The 19,472-nt window shown below is 42.7% G+C and overlaps 1 protein-coding gene across 1 annotated transcript; it reads left to right on the top strand.

Moving 5' to 3' along the window:
* The first annotated feature begins 4,992 nt into the window (after positions 1–4,992).
* zbtb11 (zinc finger and BTB domain containing 11) lies at positions 4,993–18,901 on the top strand. Its single transcript, XM_020631589.2, has 10 exons — positions 4,993–5,530; positions 7,200–7,441; positions 8,407–8,638; positions 8,985–9,982; positions 12,180–12,500; positions 12,587–13,001; positions 14,063–14,180; positions 14,262–14,420; positions 15,613–15,788; positions 18,153–18,901. Exons 1-10 carry the CDS (start codon positions 5,221–5,223, stop codon positions 18,701–18,703), a joined length of 3,522 nt encoding a protein of 1,173 aa, XP_020487245.2. The 5' UTR covers positions 4,993–5,220; the 3' UTR covers positions 18,704–18,901.
* The last annotated feature ends 571 nt before the right edge of the window (positions 18,902–19,472 follow it).

Genomic DNA, 19,472 nt, shown 5'->3' with positions numbered 1-19,472 from the left:
AAGTCAGAACAGGAAAACAGACGTAAAAGAAAAATCCAGCTCCTATGACGAGGGGCTTTTTGGTGAGAATTTCCTCTCCATGATTCACCTTAAAGGGGACGCAGATGATGATGAGTACGCATCAAAGCGGGAAATGTATTTGGAAAGCTGGCAGCTCCATAAAAGCACATGTATAAATTATATGGCAGCCATGAATACAAATGCACCCAGTTTAGCAAATCAAACATGATCAAATAAAAAAAAAAGAAAACGTCTGAAAAAGCTCTCAGACAAAACGCTGACTGAAATCTAATTCTAGCTGTATCACTGCAGACGCTTGTCAAACAACCGTAGGATGATAGTACAATACAAGCTGCACTGATAATAAAAAAACACAAGATGAATACAGGACAAGAGAATGGGCTCTGGTGTGTGACGTGCTTACAAAGAAAACTAAATCCTGTAAAGATTCCTCAGACAATGTAAGAGGTAAATGTCATGAAAATAAAGACGTGTGTCATAAGGTCCACAGGTCAGCTGGAGACAGAGCTCTGAATCTGACTGAATTGTTTATTACGGCTAACAGGTCTCCTGCTGCAGCACACGTGTGTCAGCCATGTAAACAGAGATATGGTGCCTTCAGATGGGGTCGTGTTAACTATGTTCATGAGCAGTGAAAGGCCCCTTCTTATGGTTTTAGTGACAGTCGAAGTGGAATGTTTCTGAAAGTCAGAAATCAGGTTCGAGAAAAATGTATTTGACTTTAACTTTAATTTCAGAGAACGGTTTAATGACCTACACTGCAGCCGGCCACCAGCTAGCGTTGGCGTTGTTCTGGCTTCACTTTTTCAGGAGCTGTCATGTTGTCCATCTCCATAGGTATTTGTAGGATTAGCTAGATATGTTTGATCAAACTAATTGTATTTATAAAAATGTCAAACTATTCCTCAATTCTTAAGCTGTCATTGTCGCCAGACTCTGACAGCTTTACATTTCTCTCCTCTTTGCATTCACTTCAAAGCTCTGATATTGCAAGAACACGTTTCACTGCTGAGTGTTATTTTCTTTTAACCCTTGAAACACAAGCCTAGAGAAGTGGTGTCCTGGTTTGAGTCATGATTGCCTTTGTCTCTGCACCAGAAAGCTTACATTCAACCAGACAGTCTGTGCAGACAGGAGGAAATGACAGAGGAGTAAACCACTAAGTAGGAGGAAGTTGCAAAATGTGCAAAGCGAAAAAACAAACAGAGGTAGCTCTGTAGGTAAAGAGTATGAGTGCAAAATGAGATAGATATTAAAGAAACCTGTTTAGTGCTATTAAAGTTATTGTGACGGCTGATTGGAGCAAACAAAAGTCCTCTAAGAGAAACACTGAGAGGCTGCAAATAAGCTCTTACACAGCATTAATTAAAACGCTCTGCGATACCTGTCCATGTTCCTGCCAATTTCAACTGAGAATAAACATTTCACCCGCCTTATAGGAAGGGGAAACCATTCAAATGAGCTCTGTATGGGAAGTTAAACAAGAAGGGAATGACAAAGAGCTGGCAGCAACACTTGTTCTGTCTCTTTATGTGAAAAGACGACACTTTCTGGCAGCTGAGAGTGAAAAGTGGGTCAGTAGCAAACAGTCAGGGTTTGTGATTAAAGTTTACTTTAGGACCACACGGTAGTGTTGTCACGATACCATTTTAAACTTTGATACGATAATAATGAAAATCTAATTACATCGATACCTGTTTTGATACCATGGCAACAAAAATTGAAGTCATCAGCACCCAATATTGGGAATTTTCTTCTTTTCAGTTATCAGAAATGGTAGGCAAGCTTCTACTCCACAATTGCAAACATCTACGTTGCCAACAAATTTGTGCAATTTAGGCAGTGAGCAGGAGTTCACTTACATTTTTTGACAGATGAATTCCTCTCCTGCGCACCGGTCTTATGAAACAAATGATTTTATTTAAAGCGTCTTTTTGATGCATTAAAATAATTGATTGCATCATTTCAATATAAAAATCAAATATTTTGACAACCTTACCACAACATGTCAAAGAAATTACCTGAAAGAAATGCTAAGGTAGATTGCAGAGTATTTGTTCCAGTATTGCACAAAAGTTAATCCTACATTTTACCGAGCAATAAGAATTCTTTCATGAACAGTTGGCAGTGAATGCAACACTTAACGCCCCAAAGTAAACAAAACCTGATCTCAGATAAAGAGCTTCATTTTCAGCTGTATCTATAAGTCGCCCTCCTGGAACTCAGTGTAACTCTGACGGCAGGACAGCAGTGGTGAAACATATTTCTGACCAGTGTTTGATGTCAGGTCTGGTATGTGACACATGGATGGGTAACAAATGATGTGTCGCCCCCCCTCCCCCCTAAGGTCAGAGTCACTCAGAAAAAACAGAGTAGTAGTATTACCATCAACCTACGGGCAGTTACACAGAGGCTGCCGCTGTAAGGTCGGTCATTGACATCAGAGTGTCCGGGGAGCAGACGATTGTAATCCTTGTTTCTTTCTCTCTTAATGTTCACGCTTTCACACCTAAACAAAACTCCTGAAAACACTTGAAGGGGCACTGAGAAATGTTTCAATCCGACTTCATCCAAAGTTTCTCCTGCTAGCCCCTTAAAGTATTTTTCTGCAGGAAGCCTGAGTGAGCTGATGTGAGAACACAGCAGGATATAATCAGGAGTATTCAGCTCGAGCGAGTGGGTGGGGGTGGGGGTGGGGGTGGGGGGGGGGGGGGGGGGGGGGGGGTGACGTTTATTCCCAGCGATGGATGCACAACCACAGACTGTCTGACACGCCACCGTTTCCATCTCTGTGCATGTGATCAAACTGCTGCATTATGTTCTCTGTTCATCCGTTCGTTCTTCTCTGCTCTTTGGTTGATATTGTGATTCTGTCAACCTAAATAACATATCATTGATATAAAGGCAAATATTCTCATTAGAGCGCCGGGTAGTGGACTTTTTTGTCGTTTTTTTGGCGACTCTCCTGCTTGGTCCCACACTTCTGCTGTGTTCTCTTTAAGTCACATCTTGACCCTCATGAGACCCTCCACCCCTCCTCCCCTCACACCAGGATGGTGTCCTGTTGTGAGGTGCATGTGTGAACAGCCTGATCAGGAGCATTTCAGGGGGCAGTCCTCCTGAAATGATCTGGAAATCTTCTGGCGTGCACTTGTGAAAACGGCTTGTGACACCTCTGTGACTAAAAAGAAGGACTGGGGCTGATTCATACGCATTCTTTTGGTTTTAATGTGAGGGGGAAAAAAAACCAAATACAAAACTGATAATAAAGCTGTCAGAACAAACTGAACGGCCTAATTTCCCTGAGGCTTTGAGGAAAAGAGCGCTTCATGATCTGAGATGTCATTGGAGAAAATAAATTCAAATAGACAAAACCTAAACAAGACACAACAGGCTTGTTTGCATAAGGTATGAATAAGGCTGGGCCATACATACACTCTTGTTTCTAGTACTTTTGAATCTCAGAGTTATAAAGACGCAGCTTTTACTCAGTGGTGTTCAGGGACAGAACTAAAGTTTACACTTGTACAGATTATGTAACCTCACTGACTGATGTTTTTTTAGAGAAAATGTTTTCATTGTGTGACACTGGGAAATCCCCTCAACCCACCAAGAATCACTCTCTATATGTTTCTACACTCTGACCTTTTGTGGAGGATGAAATGGAAAAGAGAGTTTCCTGTCAGACACAAAGAAGAAGAAGAATTATCTGATTATGAGAATGTCTGAAAACTTTAAAGTATCTCAAGTCTTACATCTCTCACGTGGCCTGATGAAGAGTTTTAGTGATAAGTGACACCTACAACTGAAGCTAATGTGACATGTGATGTGTCAACGCAGACAGGGTTAGCTAATCATCTCTGTGCTGATGTTAAACTAAACTTATCTCTTCAATGACACATTTAATCCATGTATTGATATTAATCATTTATTTTGAACACATTGACAATCAGAAACTATGCAGTGATGAATAAATACTAAAAAAAAAAACCCCACATATATTAAAATGATATTTTCACACAGACATTGAGACTTTTCATTTTGTTTCATTATATTTAAACCTCTCTTCCCTCCAAAAGTTTGTGACCCTCATAGCGCCTCCTGGAGAACACCAGGGGTCGGGACAAAGTGGGCTATAGGATCATATGCTCATTGGTGGGTACTGACTTTTGTTTCTTTCAAGTTTATGTTTCTGATAAAAAATAAGGTAACAGGTGTCACAAAGTATCTCATAACTTTAGTCAATGTTTAAAACAAAACAAGACAAATTATATTTTAGGAACAAGGAGGAAATAAAGCCTAGTATATTTATATTTTAATGAATAACAGACGACTGAAGTGGACGTACACCAATCTATTTTATTTCACTCCGTGTCCTGGAGTGAAATAGAACATATTGATGCATGTCCGCTGAGGGCTTCCATAATAAATCGATTAAACAAAACATATTTTTAGTGTGAGGCAATTAATTGAGTTCAATTTCAATTACAATTTTGGCTTCTCACGATCATGAAATCAAGATAATCGAGATAAAACGATTACTTTGCAGCATGACGTGTTGCGCTCGTTTGTCCAAAGGTTTCATGTGTGATAAATGTTTCAAAGTGTGTGTTGTTATATTTTGGTTCGTCACCACTACCTGAAAAAACACAATTAATTCATTCTTATTCATTTATTATCTTTATTAAATATTAGTATTTTTATATATCTACATTTCTGTCACTTATTGTTTGTTTTTCAAGTGTTCAGTGTTGAAGTTTGATTAAAGCACGTGATGCAGATGTTAGAAAATGTTTAATAATCATGATCTCAACATTAATCGTGATTATGATTTTTTTCCCACAATCCAGCACTTCTATAAACCTTTCTTAAAAAGCGACACTGTGACTGTGGACTTTCTATTGTTTGTGCGTGGCGCCCTCTTGTGGTTAATGTTATTCACCTACTTCCGCCAACGCTGACGCAAGTTCCGGTTGTGCAGCAGCCATTTTGTCTGTTCGGGCAAGTCTACCCTGACGGTAACGAACTGCAGTTCCACCTTAAGAAACAATTTAAAATGTTGCTGTAGCGTTCATATTTCATCGTACCTATTGACCGATCGCTCTATACAATTTAAACCACAGTCTCAGCAGCCGAAGAGGACCGTCCTCTTGGAGATTAATCCATAATTGAGCGTGTAAAGCGCGGCTCGGCTGAGACATGTCGTGTGAAGAAAGCTACTTGGCCATCATACGCTACCTGACTGATGAACGGGAGCCTTACGCACCGGGGACTTCAGGAAACACCAAGAGGAAAATACGTAAAGCGGCGACCTGCTACGTCGTGAGGAGCGGGACTTTATTTTACCAGCGACGGCTGAAGGGGCAGAATGACTTCACGGAGCTGGAGGTGGTGCTGCAGGACGAGCGGAGGAAGGACCTCATCAACGAGACACACATCACCGAGGACGGAGAACACCTGAACCAGCAGCTCACCTGGGACACCATCTCCCAGAAGTACTGGTGGAGAGGTAAGACACCGTAAACTGAGCGGACACGGTCAGTGTGAGCCGGTTAAATCAGCCCGTGTGAACATAAAGTGTGGTGCCAAAATAAATACGCCATCCACCCGCCTTAACACACAGTTACCCTGTGTCGCCACCTAGTGGTCACATGCGGAACTCTTTTATAGGATAATACTGTATTGATCCCAGAGGGGAAGTTCTTGCGTTGCAGCAGCACAGACAAGAAAGCTCAAAATATACATTAAACAGAATAGATAAGATAAATAAAGGCAGGGGGTGTATACAAGTACAAAATGAATGATGAAGTTAACTAGGCAGGGAATTGAGACAGTATTTGCAGAGAATGACAAGAAATTATTGATAACTTGATACCCTAAATTAAGGGTCATTGATATGACCCTTAATTTTTTGCCTTTTCCTGTCTTAATTTATTGTCTTAATTTATTGTCTTAATTCAGTTCACTTGAATGCACAGCTATTTCCCCCCCATGTTCACTACAAGTCTGACAGAAACCCCCAAACCAGATCTACATACTCGTAAATCGTTTTTAATCTATTAATGTAAGAAATTCACAGGATCGTGTTTTCTCAAGTCTCAGTTCATGTTTCTTGGTCTCCTGTGACGGTAAAGATATTATTATAACTAATTATTTAGGTAATTATCTACATAATGATTATTACGCATGTATGATTATTTGATGCTTTGGAAATATTACATTTATGTCTATTATAGACATAAATATAAAGCTTGTAAATTTAAATTTAATTATAATTGGATTGGTTAAAAAGAGATGCATATCATTGTTTTTTGCTGATTTCATATAAATAGATGTTTATAAAACTTAAGTTGGCCGGTGTTTCGGTCTGTAGAGTCACTGGTGACTTTCAGCTGTAGTTTTGTCTTTGTTTTATTGTAATCAAAAATAATAATCTTAATATCTAAAGTCTATGATAATGATCTCATATGTCTTAACAAACAAAAACAAAGAGGCTTTCATTATGACACTTTCCGTCACCAAGAGTTGTTGCTGTGACAACCAGAGACTCATTGCCCGCTGTGGGCCGCTCCATCACTCTGACATCTCTCCATCAGTCCATAGGATCCTGTTTCTGCATGTGTGTGTATATTTCAGCCTATCTGTGTGTTCATGACTTACAGAGTGAATAAAGTAAATCTAAATCTAATCTAAAAATCTATTCAGCTGAAGGTCGCCAAATAACTTGGGTCACATTTTCAACCAAAACACCAGAATATATGAGACCGTAAATTTTTTTTTTTTTTTTGAGGAATAAAAATGTTTTTATGCAGACTGATACTTGACTGTAACTTTAGATGCAGATTCAAAAGAATCATTTTTAAAATATTCATATTCACTGGGTGGAATAAAGAAAAACTAAAATTCTCTGTTAACATGCCATATATATATAAATACATTTATATTTCAATATAAATCATTCATGTGCATATTGTGAACTACTGTGAATGGGATTGGTCTTAATTAGATTCTCTGATAGACAATTGATAATCTTAAAGTTTCTGTTACTCAGATAAAACAAACCACATCAAGGTTATTCTGTTCGCGGCAGATTTATTGACAATCAGAATTTCAATCAAACATTTTTGAATGTTGTCTGTCTCTTTGGGTCACGGGTGTTTTGTTTGTGTCGGCCTCAGGTATCCTGAAGAACGTGAAAGACCACATCAGAGAGTGTGTTCAGTGCCAGAGCAGACGAGGGGTCGATGACGGATCAGGGATCAGGCTGTTCTCCCGGCCGGGCAGACGCAAGGTCAACACGAATGATGAAGAGGGCGAGAGTGAGGAGGAAGAAGAAGCAGACGATGGTTTATTTGTCACTGACTCGTCAAGTCACCTGAGATCAAAGTTGGCCAAGATGGCCAAACACGAGCTGGTTTTTGTATGTATCTCTGACATTATGTTTTAGTCTTTGTGGTTATGGAGGTGTGCTACTTATTGCCCTGTGTTATAGTGTTTTGTTTTAGGGGAATTCCTTAATTAAAAAGATAAGATATGAGTTGATTAATCCCAAAGGAAGTCCTTCTATAAATAATAAATGATGGCCTGATATTTTTCACATATTTTTGGACATATACCAGACTTGTTAGAATAGTTCTGATAGTAGCTGCAAAAAAAGGCTGCAAAGAATACATTGTAAAATGTGCAACAAAACCCTGATCATAGTTCCTCCATTGAGAGTTCCCTGTTTATTACACTGGCAGGCTTGGATTGCTTTTTGAAGTATTTGTCAACAAGTATTTATCTTTAATATTAAATGAGAAACAGGATGTATGCTGTTTTTAAAACCACCAGGCTCCATTGACCATCATTTAATCCTTCACAAACATGGGAGTTGCTGGTTTACTGCTGATCATCAGTTTGTTTGTGATATTGTTTGACTTAAGTGTTTTAAATAGTAAGTTCTGGTCCAACACAAAATCTGATTAATAGAAACAAGAAAAAAGCGAGCCAACCAAGCGAGGCAGCAGCAGACGAGCAACTCTTTTGTCCTCTGAGGTCATGATGACATGTTTTTTGCAATGGAGTCTGGCAGCGTGAAGAGAGATGTTACATCCGTTTTCTGTGTTCAAACAGATTGTCTTAACATTCTCAGATTCTTATAATAATCAGTCACTGGCAAAAAATACACACACTTTTAAGAGGCCTACTGAACACACACTCTATACACACACAGTTGGTGCATTTTCTCTCAAAACTTTTTTTATACTGCAGACTTAAAAAAAGATGAAGGATCAATAAGATACTTTTGTTATTATTTAGTCATTTCAATCCCCAATATGTAAAGATAACAATACGGTTTAAAGATACTTAGATTAATCTTTTACTTGTCTTTGTTCTCTCCAGGTGGACAGTAAAGGTGAAGTAAATCAGTTCCTGCCTAAACACAGCCAAACCATGCTGGACAAACTGAACCAGCAGCGCCTCAACAACCAGTTCTGTGACATCACTCTGCTGATCGAAGGCGAGGAGTACCGAGCACACAAAGCTGTTTTGGCGGCGTGCAGCGAGTACTTCAACGAGCTCTTCTTCGAGAAGGGCGCCGCCTCCACACACGAAGCGGTGGTCGACCTCTCAGGTGAGACTCTGCTGCTGCTGCCGCTCTCTGATGACCACGTTAATCACTACCTTATAAATGCAAATCAAATCAATGAGTGGATCAGGAAAGTTGTGACGTCCATATTAAGAAAATGTTATTTAGGTCGGTTGCATAATGTATTAAGTGTTTATTATTTATTCAGCGTTGTTACCTTGACATAACAAGATAAATAAGTGGAGATTTAAGAAAACTACCAGAAATAACTCGTTAACAAAGATAATAAAAATATACAGATGCATGTCCTCTTAGTGCTTCAGTGACAGTTACTATTCAGATTTTATATTTGAGTTTTTAACCTTGATTAAACATGCTTCTCTTCCTCCAGGGTTTACCAAAGTAAGCTTCCTGCCACTGCTTGATTTTGCATACACGTCCATGCTCACCTTTAATTTCTGCGTGATGGCAGACATCGCCAACCTGGCGCGACATCTGCTGATGAACGAGGTTCTGCAGATTTGTGAGTCCGTGCACAAGCAGGTGGAGGCGCAGAAGCTGACGGTGTATCATAAAGGAGACGTGCACACGGTGGTGTCGAGCCAGCCGGCGGCTCAGGACGGCTCAAAGGACGAGTCTGCTCCCTACACGGTCACCATACAGAGCGACGGCCAGGCGGTGGTCACACAGGGCGGCGTGGCTGTGACAGGTGAACCTTTAGCTTTAGTTGAAGCTGCTGCTGCGGAGGCCTACATCCAGCAGCCGATGGTGCTGACTGAAGCTGTGGAGGGAGACGCAGTGCAGCAGGTGGAGGCCGGACAGAGCGAAACAATGACTCTGATCGCTCACAGCGGACTAGCCGAGCCTGGAGAGACGGTCACTCTGATCTCAGCAGATGGAGCAGAGGGGGAGACGATGACCGTGGTCACTCACAGTGGACAGGCTGGAGCGAGCGAGTCCCTCGCCGTGGTGTCGGCCTGCCTCGCTATGGAGCAGCCGCAGGTCGCAGAAACGGAAGCCTTTGTTATAAATGTAGAGCCAGACAAAGTGAGCGCCTCAGAGGAGGTCAAAGCACCATCTGAATCAGTGACACTTCCACAGGAGAACGCAGAGCCGACACCTACACCCCAAAAACGTAGAAGAGGGCGACCAGCCAAGGTGAAGAAGGAGGTGGTGGAGGTGGAGGAGTTCTTGCCTCTGGACGAGGAGGATCCCTCTGCTGATGAAAGCCATGGAGACAAACTGGACATGGTGTCAGACGAGCCGAACAAAAGACGACTCAGGCAGCGCTCCATAGCTGAGGGGGGGTACGCTCGTTTACACATGGGGTTGGAGGAAGAAGAGGAGGGGAAGAAAGGAGCAGTGTCACCCCGTGCCGCCACACCAAAGGTACAGAGTCACATCTAGAGCATTTTTCTTTTCTTTCTTTAAACCTAGTCCATAATTAAGTTGGTAAATGTGTCTTCTAAAAATGAAGCTTAGAGTGTTTGACAGCAGAAAGGATCCCTGCAAAGATAGGACTTCATGTCATGGTAACATCACTCCTCTCTCAAGTTAAGGTCGTTGTTACACCTCTCTCTTCAAGCCACATGACTCTGTTGACTAAAATAATGATTTATCTGGCAGAACACGAGTTGCTGCTCAATCACTGCCTTCTGTCATGGTATGTGTTTAGAGCTTCTTCTTTTTTGTCAGTGGAGTCTGGTGTCTTTTAAGAGCGATATAAAAAGCTGTTTCTGGTTCCTCTAATCCTTTTCACGTCCTTTTCAAGTCCTCAATAGTGATGTGAAAATCAGTTCTTTTCAGTTTACTGAATCAGTAGAATCAGTTCAGTAAAGTGATTCGTTCACAGAATCGTTCAGTACTTCTCTGCAGCTCTGTCTGTGAATCAGAATTGAATAAGCTGAAACACGGCCGAACATTTAGTTCTGCTCGCGATCGTACTGAGAACAGCCGGTGGTGAATAATAAACTGAGCTGAGAATTTAGTTGGATAAAGCTACAGTTTGCAAACTGAAAGCTGCTAAAACAATCACATTTATTTTCCCCGACCGTTCTGTTCAGTACGTTCAGTACACAAATCACTCACTGACTGTATGACTGAGAGGAAGAGAGTGACTCGGAGGCGGAGCTCTCATTCAGTTCGTTCACTGAACGAGAGCTCCGCTCTTCCTCTCAGTTCGTTCATTGAATGTGAACGAGCAAGACTGCGAGTCACCAGCCTCAGTCACACACACACACACACACACACACACACACACACACACACACACACACACAGACAGTACTGACTGAAACACGATCGTGAGTGGATGTTAAAACAGTCAGCTGAGTGAAATTAAGTTGGATATAAAAGCTGTTTGTAAACTGACAGCAGATATAAAAAGCACAAACATTTTTGCAACACCTAAATGTTAAATAATATATTTTCTACTTCCTCAATTTTGGAGACATGAGAGGGAGAAGTAGGGGCGGGCTTTAGTAACACAGAGCTCCTGACCGACTCCGTCCTGTTGGTTCAGTCAGTACGTATCACTGACATGAGAGGAGAGGGAGGGCGGGCTTTGAGCGACTCTTACGGTCTAGAGAGAGAGACATGAGACGGGAGAGAGGAGAGCGCAACTGAAGTTGAGAAATGAATGACTCTTTTCACTAAGTGATTCAGTTCAGTTCGTTCACCCAGATGATTTGTTCGTTTTGAATGACTCGTTCATGACCGACACATCACTAGTCCTCAACAACAACCTAATGAAGCTCTGCCATCAACACGCCTTTGACTTTTACATTTAATCCACAGCTCCATATATTGTCCCAGTGTGTGGACTTACATTGCGTTATCGCAGATGTTGTTTTTTGGTGCTTTTTCTCGCTGGCAGTGTTTACAACCTCAGTTTTCTCACCAGCGCTTATTGTTGCTAGGTTACTAAAGTTAACTTGCACTTTCCCCAGAGTGACTCTCAGATCTGTTTTTAAATCTTTGTGTGTTAAATGTTTACTTTTATTCAAGGAAGTGTCACTGAGAAAACATGAAAGTAATGTTATGAATCGTGTCTGGCATTAGCAGCAGCTCTGGACCTGGAAATTGTTCCATTCAAAGACGAGTCAGGTTAGTTTCCTCTCCGCCATTGTTGTTGACAAGGCTGATATCAGAAGTCCCGCCCCCTTCTTGATTCTGATTAGATGGTGAGGGAGAAGTGACATTGACGAGCCCGGCAGTGTTCCAAAAAGTTTAACTTTTTTCAACTGAGAGTGCAGCGTCAAATAACAGCTGACACTGAGGGTGTTCTTGCAGCCTGTGCGCACTGAAGACGCTGAACTGCTTTGCTTTTGTACTGCTGCCGCTTCCAGTGCAGAAACCAGCGTTAGTGGACACGGGCTCTTACTCCTCTGTGACATTTACAATGACGGTGAGGCATGACTGACATAAAACTGGCAAAAACAAGAACCTTTAGTGTCTGTGCTTTGGGGCACATTTACCTCGACTCTATACATTTCAGTCACAACAGTCTCGTCCTTAAGTTTTTGTACCTGTAAGTCACTTAGTCTCTTCATTATGTGAGATAGTGACCTTTGATTGTGTGTTTTAGGTTGCTCAGAGGACAGGTAAGAGGGGAAGACCACCAAAGCAGCCCGTAGAGACACAAAGTGAAGGACAGTCAGTGTGTGAGTCAGGAGCAGAGCCGGACACCAGTGTGATGGAGAGCGAGGTGACAACAGAGCTCAGCACAGACGAGGCCGCGAGGAAGCCGGACGACGCAGAGACCGGGGAGAATAAAGATAAAACCTCCGCAGGGGGCGCTGTAGACGGAGAACACACCTGCTCAGAGTGCGGCATGTCCTTCCCCAGACGCTACTCTCTCATCATGCACACGTTAAAACACGAGAAGGCTCGAGGATACAAGTGCAGCGTAAGTGTGACCGTTTTGTACAACGTGTTCTTTTTAATTGGTCATGTTGTAAATGTGGTGACCAGGCGTTTTTTTCTTTCTTGTAGCTGTGTAGCAAAGAGTTCCAGTACGCCGCCTCCCTCCGCGCTCACCTGGCGCGACACAAGCAGCAGAGCAGCCAGCGTCCCCCCGTCGTCAAACCCCCCGTGGAGCAGAGCCGCGAGGGGAAGGTGGACAGCGATCTGGACGAGAAGACGACGTCTCCTCACACAAAGAGAGAGTTTGTGTGCGACATCTGCGGGAAGACGTTACCCAAGCTGTACTCGCTGAGGATCCACATGTTGAACCACACGGGCGTCCGGCCTCACACCTGCAAAGTCTGCGGGAAGACGTTTGCCCACAAACACAGCCTGAAGATGCACCGAGCGCTGCACGACGTCACCAAACAGTTCCAGTGTCAGTACTGCAAGAAGTCTTTTATGAGCAAGCGGAGCATGGAGGAGCACACCAGCGTCCACACAGGTCAGGATGCAAGTTCCACTGAACACATCACTCTTTATATTTGATGTCTAGACACACAGACGCTTCAGCTTTTGTTGGGTCAGATTTAGATTAGATTTAGTTTTCTCCTTCTGCTCCAATACAGTGGAGGTTCATGGAACTATTTTTTGTGCTCAAATGACAGTGAAAAGTTAAATAGCTACAAAAGGCAATTATTCGGGCACTAGCAATTTGCAAGAACATTATTTTTTGTTCATCATTTAATTGACAAGAAGCATCATTTAAGGCTTAAGTGCTGTTCCCAACTCTCATAATGGTTGTGGAAACTGCAGTTTCTTCATGTCATGGTAAATTGACTTGAGCGTGTGAGGCACTTTTCTAGTCTTCTGACTTTTACGAGAGAAGAGAAGAGCTTTTACACCACAGGTCACACCTACACATTCACAAACTGATGGCAGAGTGTCCACCAGAAGTAACTAATCCCACTCAAACACATTAACACACTGCTGCCAAAGCAGCTTGAATAACTTGGGGTTAAGGGTCTTGCCCAATGACACATCGACATGTGGCTGTAGGAGCTGGGGATCGAACCCTCTACCTTTTGGTTCAGAGACGACCCAGTCGACCAACTGAGCCACAGCCGCCCCACATGTCAGCAAAATATGAACCAGTATATTTTGCTGACCAATACTGGTTAATATTTTCTGAAATCATGTAAACGTAATTATTCCATACTTCAGTGTGTCTGTCGTCACTTTAGGACCACAATGTTAAAAATAGTAAAAGTACAGCTGGAAACAAAATGTCAGAAGAGCAGAGCTGCTGTGTGACAGGAAAAGGAAATTAGTTTAAAAAACTGACAGTGCAAAGAAAATGTTGCAGCTGAAAATCTCTGTGAGCACAACTAATGATGTCATTTATTTAACTTAAACAAATGGAAGTAAATTCAAAACTTGCTGGATTGCAGGAAAGCTAAATCATTTTAGTACGTTTGCTAAACGTACAGCTTTGTTTTGGATCAAACTGTAAATCAAACCTCATGTTTGGAGCTGTTTTCATGAAAACATGAAATCCTTCAACAGGTGAATCAAAGTATCTCTGCAACACGTGCGGAACAACTTTCCATCGAGCCTCAGCTCTGAGCAAACACCTGAAGAAGCACCTGCCCAGACCTGACGTCCGCCCGTTCGCCTGCTCTCAGTGAGTCTCTGCACATCTCCCTCTAATGATTTCAAGATTCATGCTACAAGGCGTTGACTGTTCATTGTGTTCTCCCTGTAGCTGTGATAAGAGGTTCTTTGAAGCCAAAGACCTCCAGCAGCACATGAACAAACACATGGGTCTGAAGCCGTTCCAGTGTCAGGTGTGTGGGAAGTGCTACAGCTGGAAGAAGGACTGGTACTCCCACGTGAAGTCTCACAGCGTGGCTGAGCCCTTCAAGTAAGTCCACACACAACTCCAGTCTGTGCTGAGGTTAACATCAGAGATCATTCAAAGCCTGTGGTGGTTTACAAGAAGCTCCTCTGACGTTAGAAAAATCAAAAAGCTGTAGAGTTCACGAGTAAAGTGAGGGACAGTCAAATACACTGACACACACACACACACACACACACACATACACACACATACACTGACTGATGAATATAAAGGTCAAATGGCAATCAGAGTTGAAGAGAACTTTTCAAGCGAGCTACAGCAGATCTGTATTCTGATCAGGAGGAGAGAGCAGATGGAGGATGGACAGTTATTTATGTCACTGGTTTAGAATCGTTGAGACATATGCTTTGTCCTTAGCGATCCCATCGTGATGTCTGAGCTGAGGCCACTGATGAGAAGGATTTGAGGTGGCAAGGGGGGGAGGAGGGCTGCAACGACCAAGCTGACAAAACAAACAAACTGGCAGTGAAAGAGAGAACTGGTGGTGCGATGGGTAATGCGTGCGTCCCCTGTGTGGAGGCTGAGGTCCTCCAGGCCGGCGGCCCCGGGTTTCGGATGCAACCTGTGGCTCCTTTCCCACATGTCAATCCCCCCACTCTCTCTTTCCCTGATTACCGTCTCTATCCACTGTCCTGTCTCTCCAATAGTGGCGCAAAAAGGCAAAAACAAAAAAAATGAAAGAAAGAGCGAGCATGTTTCAAATGTGACAGTGATGGTCAAGAAAGGCTGTGGTGAATTCTGGTCGGTTTGATAGTTAAAAGAGTAAATGCTGATTATCACGGGAGTACTGCAGCAGGAAGGGACAGAGGGAGAGAGAAAGAGGAAGCGACATGAAAGAGAAACATGTTAAATGAATGTTTTTTTTTTATCACACTTCATATCCTCTTCACAATATTGAACAATATTATCACAAAGCACATTTTTTTGTCTTATCATGCAGGCCTAAGAGAAAATTAGACTGCAGTATTAAATAATCAGATATTGATCATATGACTGGATATTTTGGTGTCTTTCAGTCCAAAACTGTTCTCTGCTCTCTAAATGAAGAAACATGAAAAGTAAATTCATACATGCATACATGCAGATAGATATCCCTTTCTTTAAAGTTAGTACCCAGCACGTCACTGTTTGAGTTCATCACTCTCATGTTTCCTTTGTGTCCTAATGTGTAACGTGTTTCCTTTGTGTCCTTAAGGTGTAACGTGTGTGGAAAGGAGTTCTTTGAGAAGGCTCTGTTCAGGAGGCACGTGAAGAAAGCCACGCACGGGAAGAAAGGCCGAGTGAAGCAGAACCTGGAGAGAGAGTGTGAGCAGTGTGGGAGGAAGTTCACTCAGCTCCGAGAGTACAGGCGACACCTCAACAACCACCAGGGTAAGACTCCTGAACACAGACTCTATGAGACGTGGATGTAGACACCTTAAAGTCATCCATGACAGATGAGGACCTGGAACCAGATCATTTCAGGTCCTTATAAAATAATGTATTTAATTGAACCCTAATTTACAAAGTGGACATCCTGCACTATTGGAAAATACATCAGGGATGTGATTCCTCCTAGGTTTTCTCTGGAATTTTGTGTTTTCCAAAAGAGGTGACCCACGTGAATCCAGGATATCTTTAGGAAAGCATTTTAAAAAAAGGGTTAATTATCTGTGAGTCTTTGTGCAGCCTGTGCACGTTCTTAGTTCTTCACAGTGTGATAAATGTTTCCTGCCAGCTCAGTCGTGCTTGTAAGTATGATCTGTTTCAGATATGCGTTCTGTTTTAGTTTGTCTTCAAAATGCTGGCTGTGACCAGTTTTGATGTCACAGAGGTCAGGAAATTGATTTCCAAATTTAAAAAATCTGTTTGAAGTGTAGGCTGTACGAGTACGCTGTCACTGCTCTTTCTCTCTCATGCTGGCGGGCCGGTTCGAGTGAGTTCCTAAGGTTATGTGGACGCTCTTTCACTTAGCGGGATACCTCCCAAAAGACCTCTGCTCCAAACGTTGTGATTAAATCAAACCTTTTTGTGGCATTTGAGCGGCAGTGTGCGGGCATATCTTTGTCTCTCTGCTGTTTTTGTATGGCTCTGCACCCACGGTATGTGCAATACAGTAACAAGCCCCCTTTTTCTATTTCCTCACCAAGCAAGAATGAAATGATTTAGAAGTCCTCTTGGTCCTGTATGAATTCAGTCTGCCCGACGCTCAGCAAGATTAAAGCCTTCCAAAGAGAACGAAATCACATCATGCAGCAACATCATTTTCTGTCAATGAACAAAACACGCTATGGGCCAGATTTACTGAGCTCCCAATTAAAGAGTACTAAATTGTGTGTTCACTCCAAAAGTTTGCACGTTTGGTTGGTGGGCGTTTTGCGGGTTATCTACTAAGAAATTCATTTGCATGAATGACAACAGGTGCAAACCTTGTGGAGGCGGTACTATTTAAGTCAGGCTTTTGCATGTTCTACTGGTTTACATCACGGAGAGTTTGGACAGAAAGCAGGATGACTGCAAGCACAAAACAGGTCTTAGTGAGAGAGGCAAATAAACGCACAATACTTTGGAGTTATAGGAGAAAAATCTGAATATTACAAAGAAAATTTTGGTTATAAGAAAACCTCGGCATTAGGCAGGGCCTCTCTTCTCCCCTTAATCTTAAGAATGAAGTGTCATACATTGTGCAGGAGGTGTGAGCTGTGTCCTCTGTGGCACCGGAGCTCTACACTCACCGTTGATGTGCACCAGACAGCTGGCCAGCGCTGTGTCTGATCAGACAGATCAGACACAGCCCACTGCTGCTACTCCTACAGAGTAGCAGCAGTGGGCTTTAGAGGGAGGAGAGGAGCGCACCAGAGGGGGCGAGCTGGGGGAGAGACAAGCAACCCGAGAAAAGGGAAATCCCCAGTTTAAAATATAATGTTGGTGAAAAGAGGGAAATAGGAAGACATAAATGTCAATGTTGAAATTCTATAGAATGCAGAGGCTGTGGATGTTCAGTTTTCTTTGGCTGTAGGCTTTGGCAACAACAGCCTGTAGTTTAATCATGGTGTTTCTCTTCCTTAACGATTAGAATATTGAATCAAATTAAAAAATAAATGCATGCCATTTATTTTCTGTCATTTAAACACTTCATTTAAACGCGATCTTTATGCCTTTTGTTGTGCCTATGTCTCCTCCTAACTTCAATAACAGCAGCCTGTTGTGTGTAACACTGCTCGATAAGCACGTTCCTTTCAAAGGTGTTAAATTCAGACACCGTCACAATCACCGCAGTTTTTGCCAGGCTTGGTAAATCTCAATGCCTGAACTAAATTGTTTGCAATTTGTCCTCCCAGTATTTTGCACTTTAGGGCAGAAACGCCCCATATTGAATAGTCATTAAGTCAAACGTACTAAAAGGACAATGCGTGTTGTTTTGCTCATTTGAAAGACGCAATCCTCACTGCGCGCCGTTAGTAGATCAGATATCACTTTTTTTGATGGTGGTATCAAGTTTGCACACGTTTTAAGACACGCAAACCTTTAGTAAATCTGGCCCTAAGTGTTAAGTTCCCACCTCGAAAAAAAAAACCTCAGCAGACGTGGTGAAGCCCACCACAAGCAGACGGTAACGAGCCTCTGAACTATAAGACAGAAGAGCCAGACTGATCTGCAACTGATGCGTATGTTTGAACAGTGGAGGCAGAACCAGGCTGCATGAAGTCTTGTGTTCACAGAATCTTATTTATCTGATCTCTTTTTGTCTTCCAGGAGTGAAACCGTTCGAGTGTCTGACTTGTGGCGTTGCCTGGGCCGACGCTCGCTCTCTCAAACGTCACGTGCGCACACACACAGGGGAGCGGCCGTACGTGTGCCCCATGTGTCAGGAGGCCCACATCGATGCCCGCACTCTACGTAAACACATGGCCAAGTACCACGGAGACAACCTGCCCGGGAAGATCATGCTGGAGAAAGACACGCTGCAGTTCCACAACCAGGGCACGCAGGTGGAGCACGCCGTCAGCATCCTGGCGTCCGAGCTGCCCCCTGAACTCCGCCCGGCCCAGCAGACGCCCGCAGAGGAGATCGAGACCGTGCTGATCACGGAGGAGACGGTGGAGGCCGTGGAGGCCGTGGAGGCCGTGCAGGCCGTGGATGCTGGAGCTGAAGGCTCGGTGGCGACACTGTCGGATCAGGGCATCATGCAGGTGGTGAACTATGTCCTCGCCCAGCAGGCGCTCACAGGAACCAAACTGGAAGAAGGCCAAGAGGTGATCCAGACCATGGAGGTGGAGGTCGCTCACGTGGCCGAGGTGGAGTAACCATGACCTCCACACACAGACTGACCATAAAGTGTCTCACAGTCTGTATAAAATGTAACAGAATGTAAAAAGACAAATTATTTTTGAGAATGTAAATAATGTGAAGCATGAGAAGAACTGTGCAGGAGAACGTCCTGCGTCTTATTTCTTTGTTCAGTGAGAAGATGAACTGAAATAAAGGTAGCAGTGAAGTCACAACACTGTGGTCAAAGGAATCCATCAACTTATTGCTTTTAAAGGGCTTTATGATCTCATCAAAAGACGATTGATGACACACTTAATAACAATCAAATCGACTTTAAAAGAAACAATGGAAAAAGTTGATGCAACTCATAAAATATATTCACACATGTTCCTCACAGCACTTAAACAGGAAACATTTTGCCACTATGTTTTGGACTCAAATTTTAGCGATATTAACAGTGAGCTGAGACTCATGGTGTTTCTTTAGACGGCTGGATATTTTGAGTTTTTAATTGTCAATCAGATCGCTGCAAACTTAATCCAGCGGGGCAAATCTGTCCAACTTTAAGCTGCTGGAAATGACAAAAACATGAATTCCACATTAAAAACGACATGAACAGCTCAGTCATGATTACAAAAGGAACAAATGTTATTTATATGTTGTGTGAACTATTGAAGAATGTTTTTTGGGAAGGAAAAGTGCAATGTTGCCAAGAAAGACAAAATTCATTCAAAATGAGCCTAAATATGAAGACTTTCTTAATGAGTTGTGAATATTATATTTCTCCTTCACTACATCTCTACT

The sequence above is a fragment of the Labrus bergylta genome, chromosome 6 (assembly GCF_963930695.1).
Source record: "Labrus bergylta chromosome 6, fLabBer1.1, whole genome shotgun sequence".
Lineage (NCBI taxonomy): Eukaryota > Metazoa > Chordata > Actinopteri > Labriformes > Labridae > Labrus > Labrus bergylta.
This window is presented reverse-complemented; position numbering and strand designations above follow the sequence as displayed.

Bases quoted from the DNA above. Each gene is read 5' to 3' on its own strand.
- zbtb11 (XM_020631589.2), top strand. From the start codon at position 5,221: ATGTCGTGTGAAGAAAGCTACTTGGCCATCATACGCTACCTGACTGAT. The intron at 5,531-7,199 runs GTAAGACACCGT...TGTCGGCCTCAG, and splicing joins CCAGAAGTACTGGTGGAGAG to GTATCCTGAAGAACGTGAAA. The intron at 12,501-12,586 runs GTAAGTGTGACC...TCTTTCTTGTAG, and splicing joins CTCGAGGATACAAGTGCAGC to CTGTGTAGCAAAGAGTTCCA.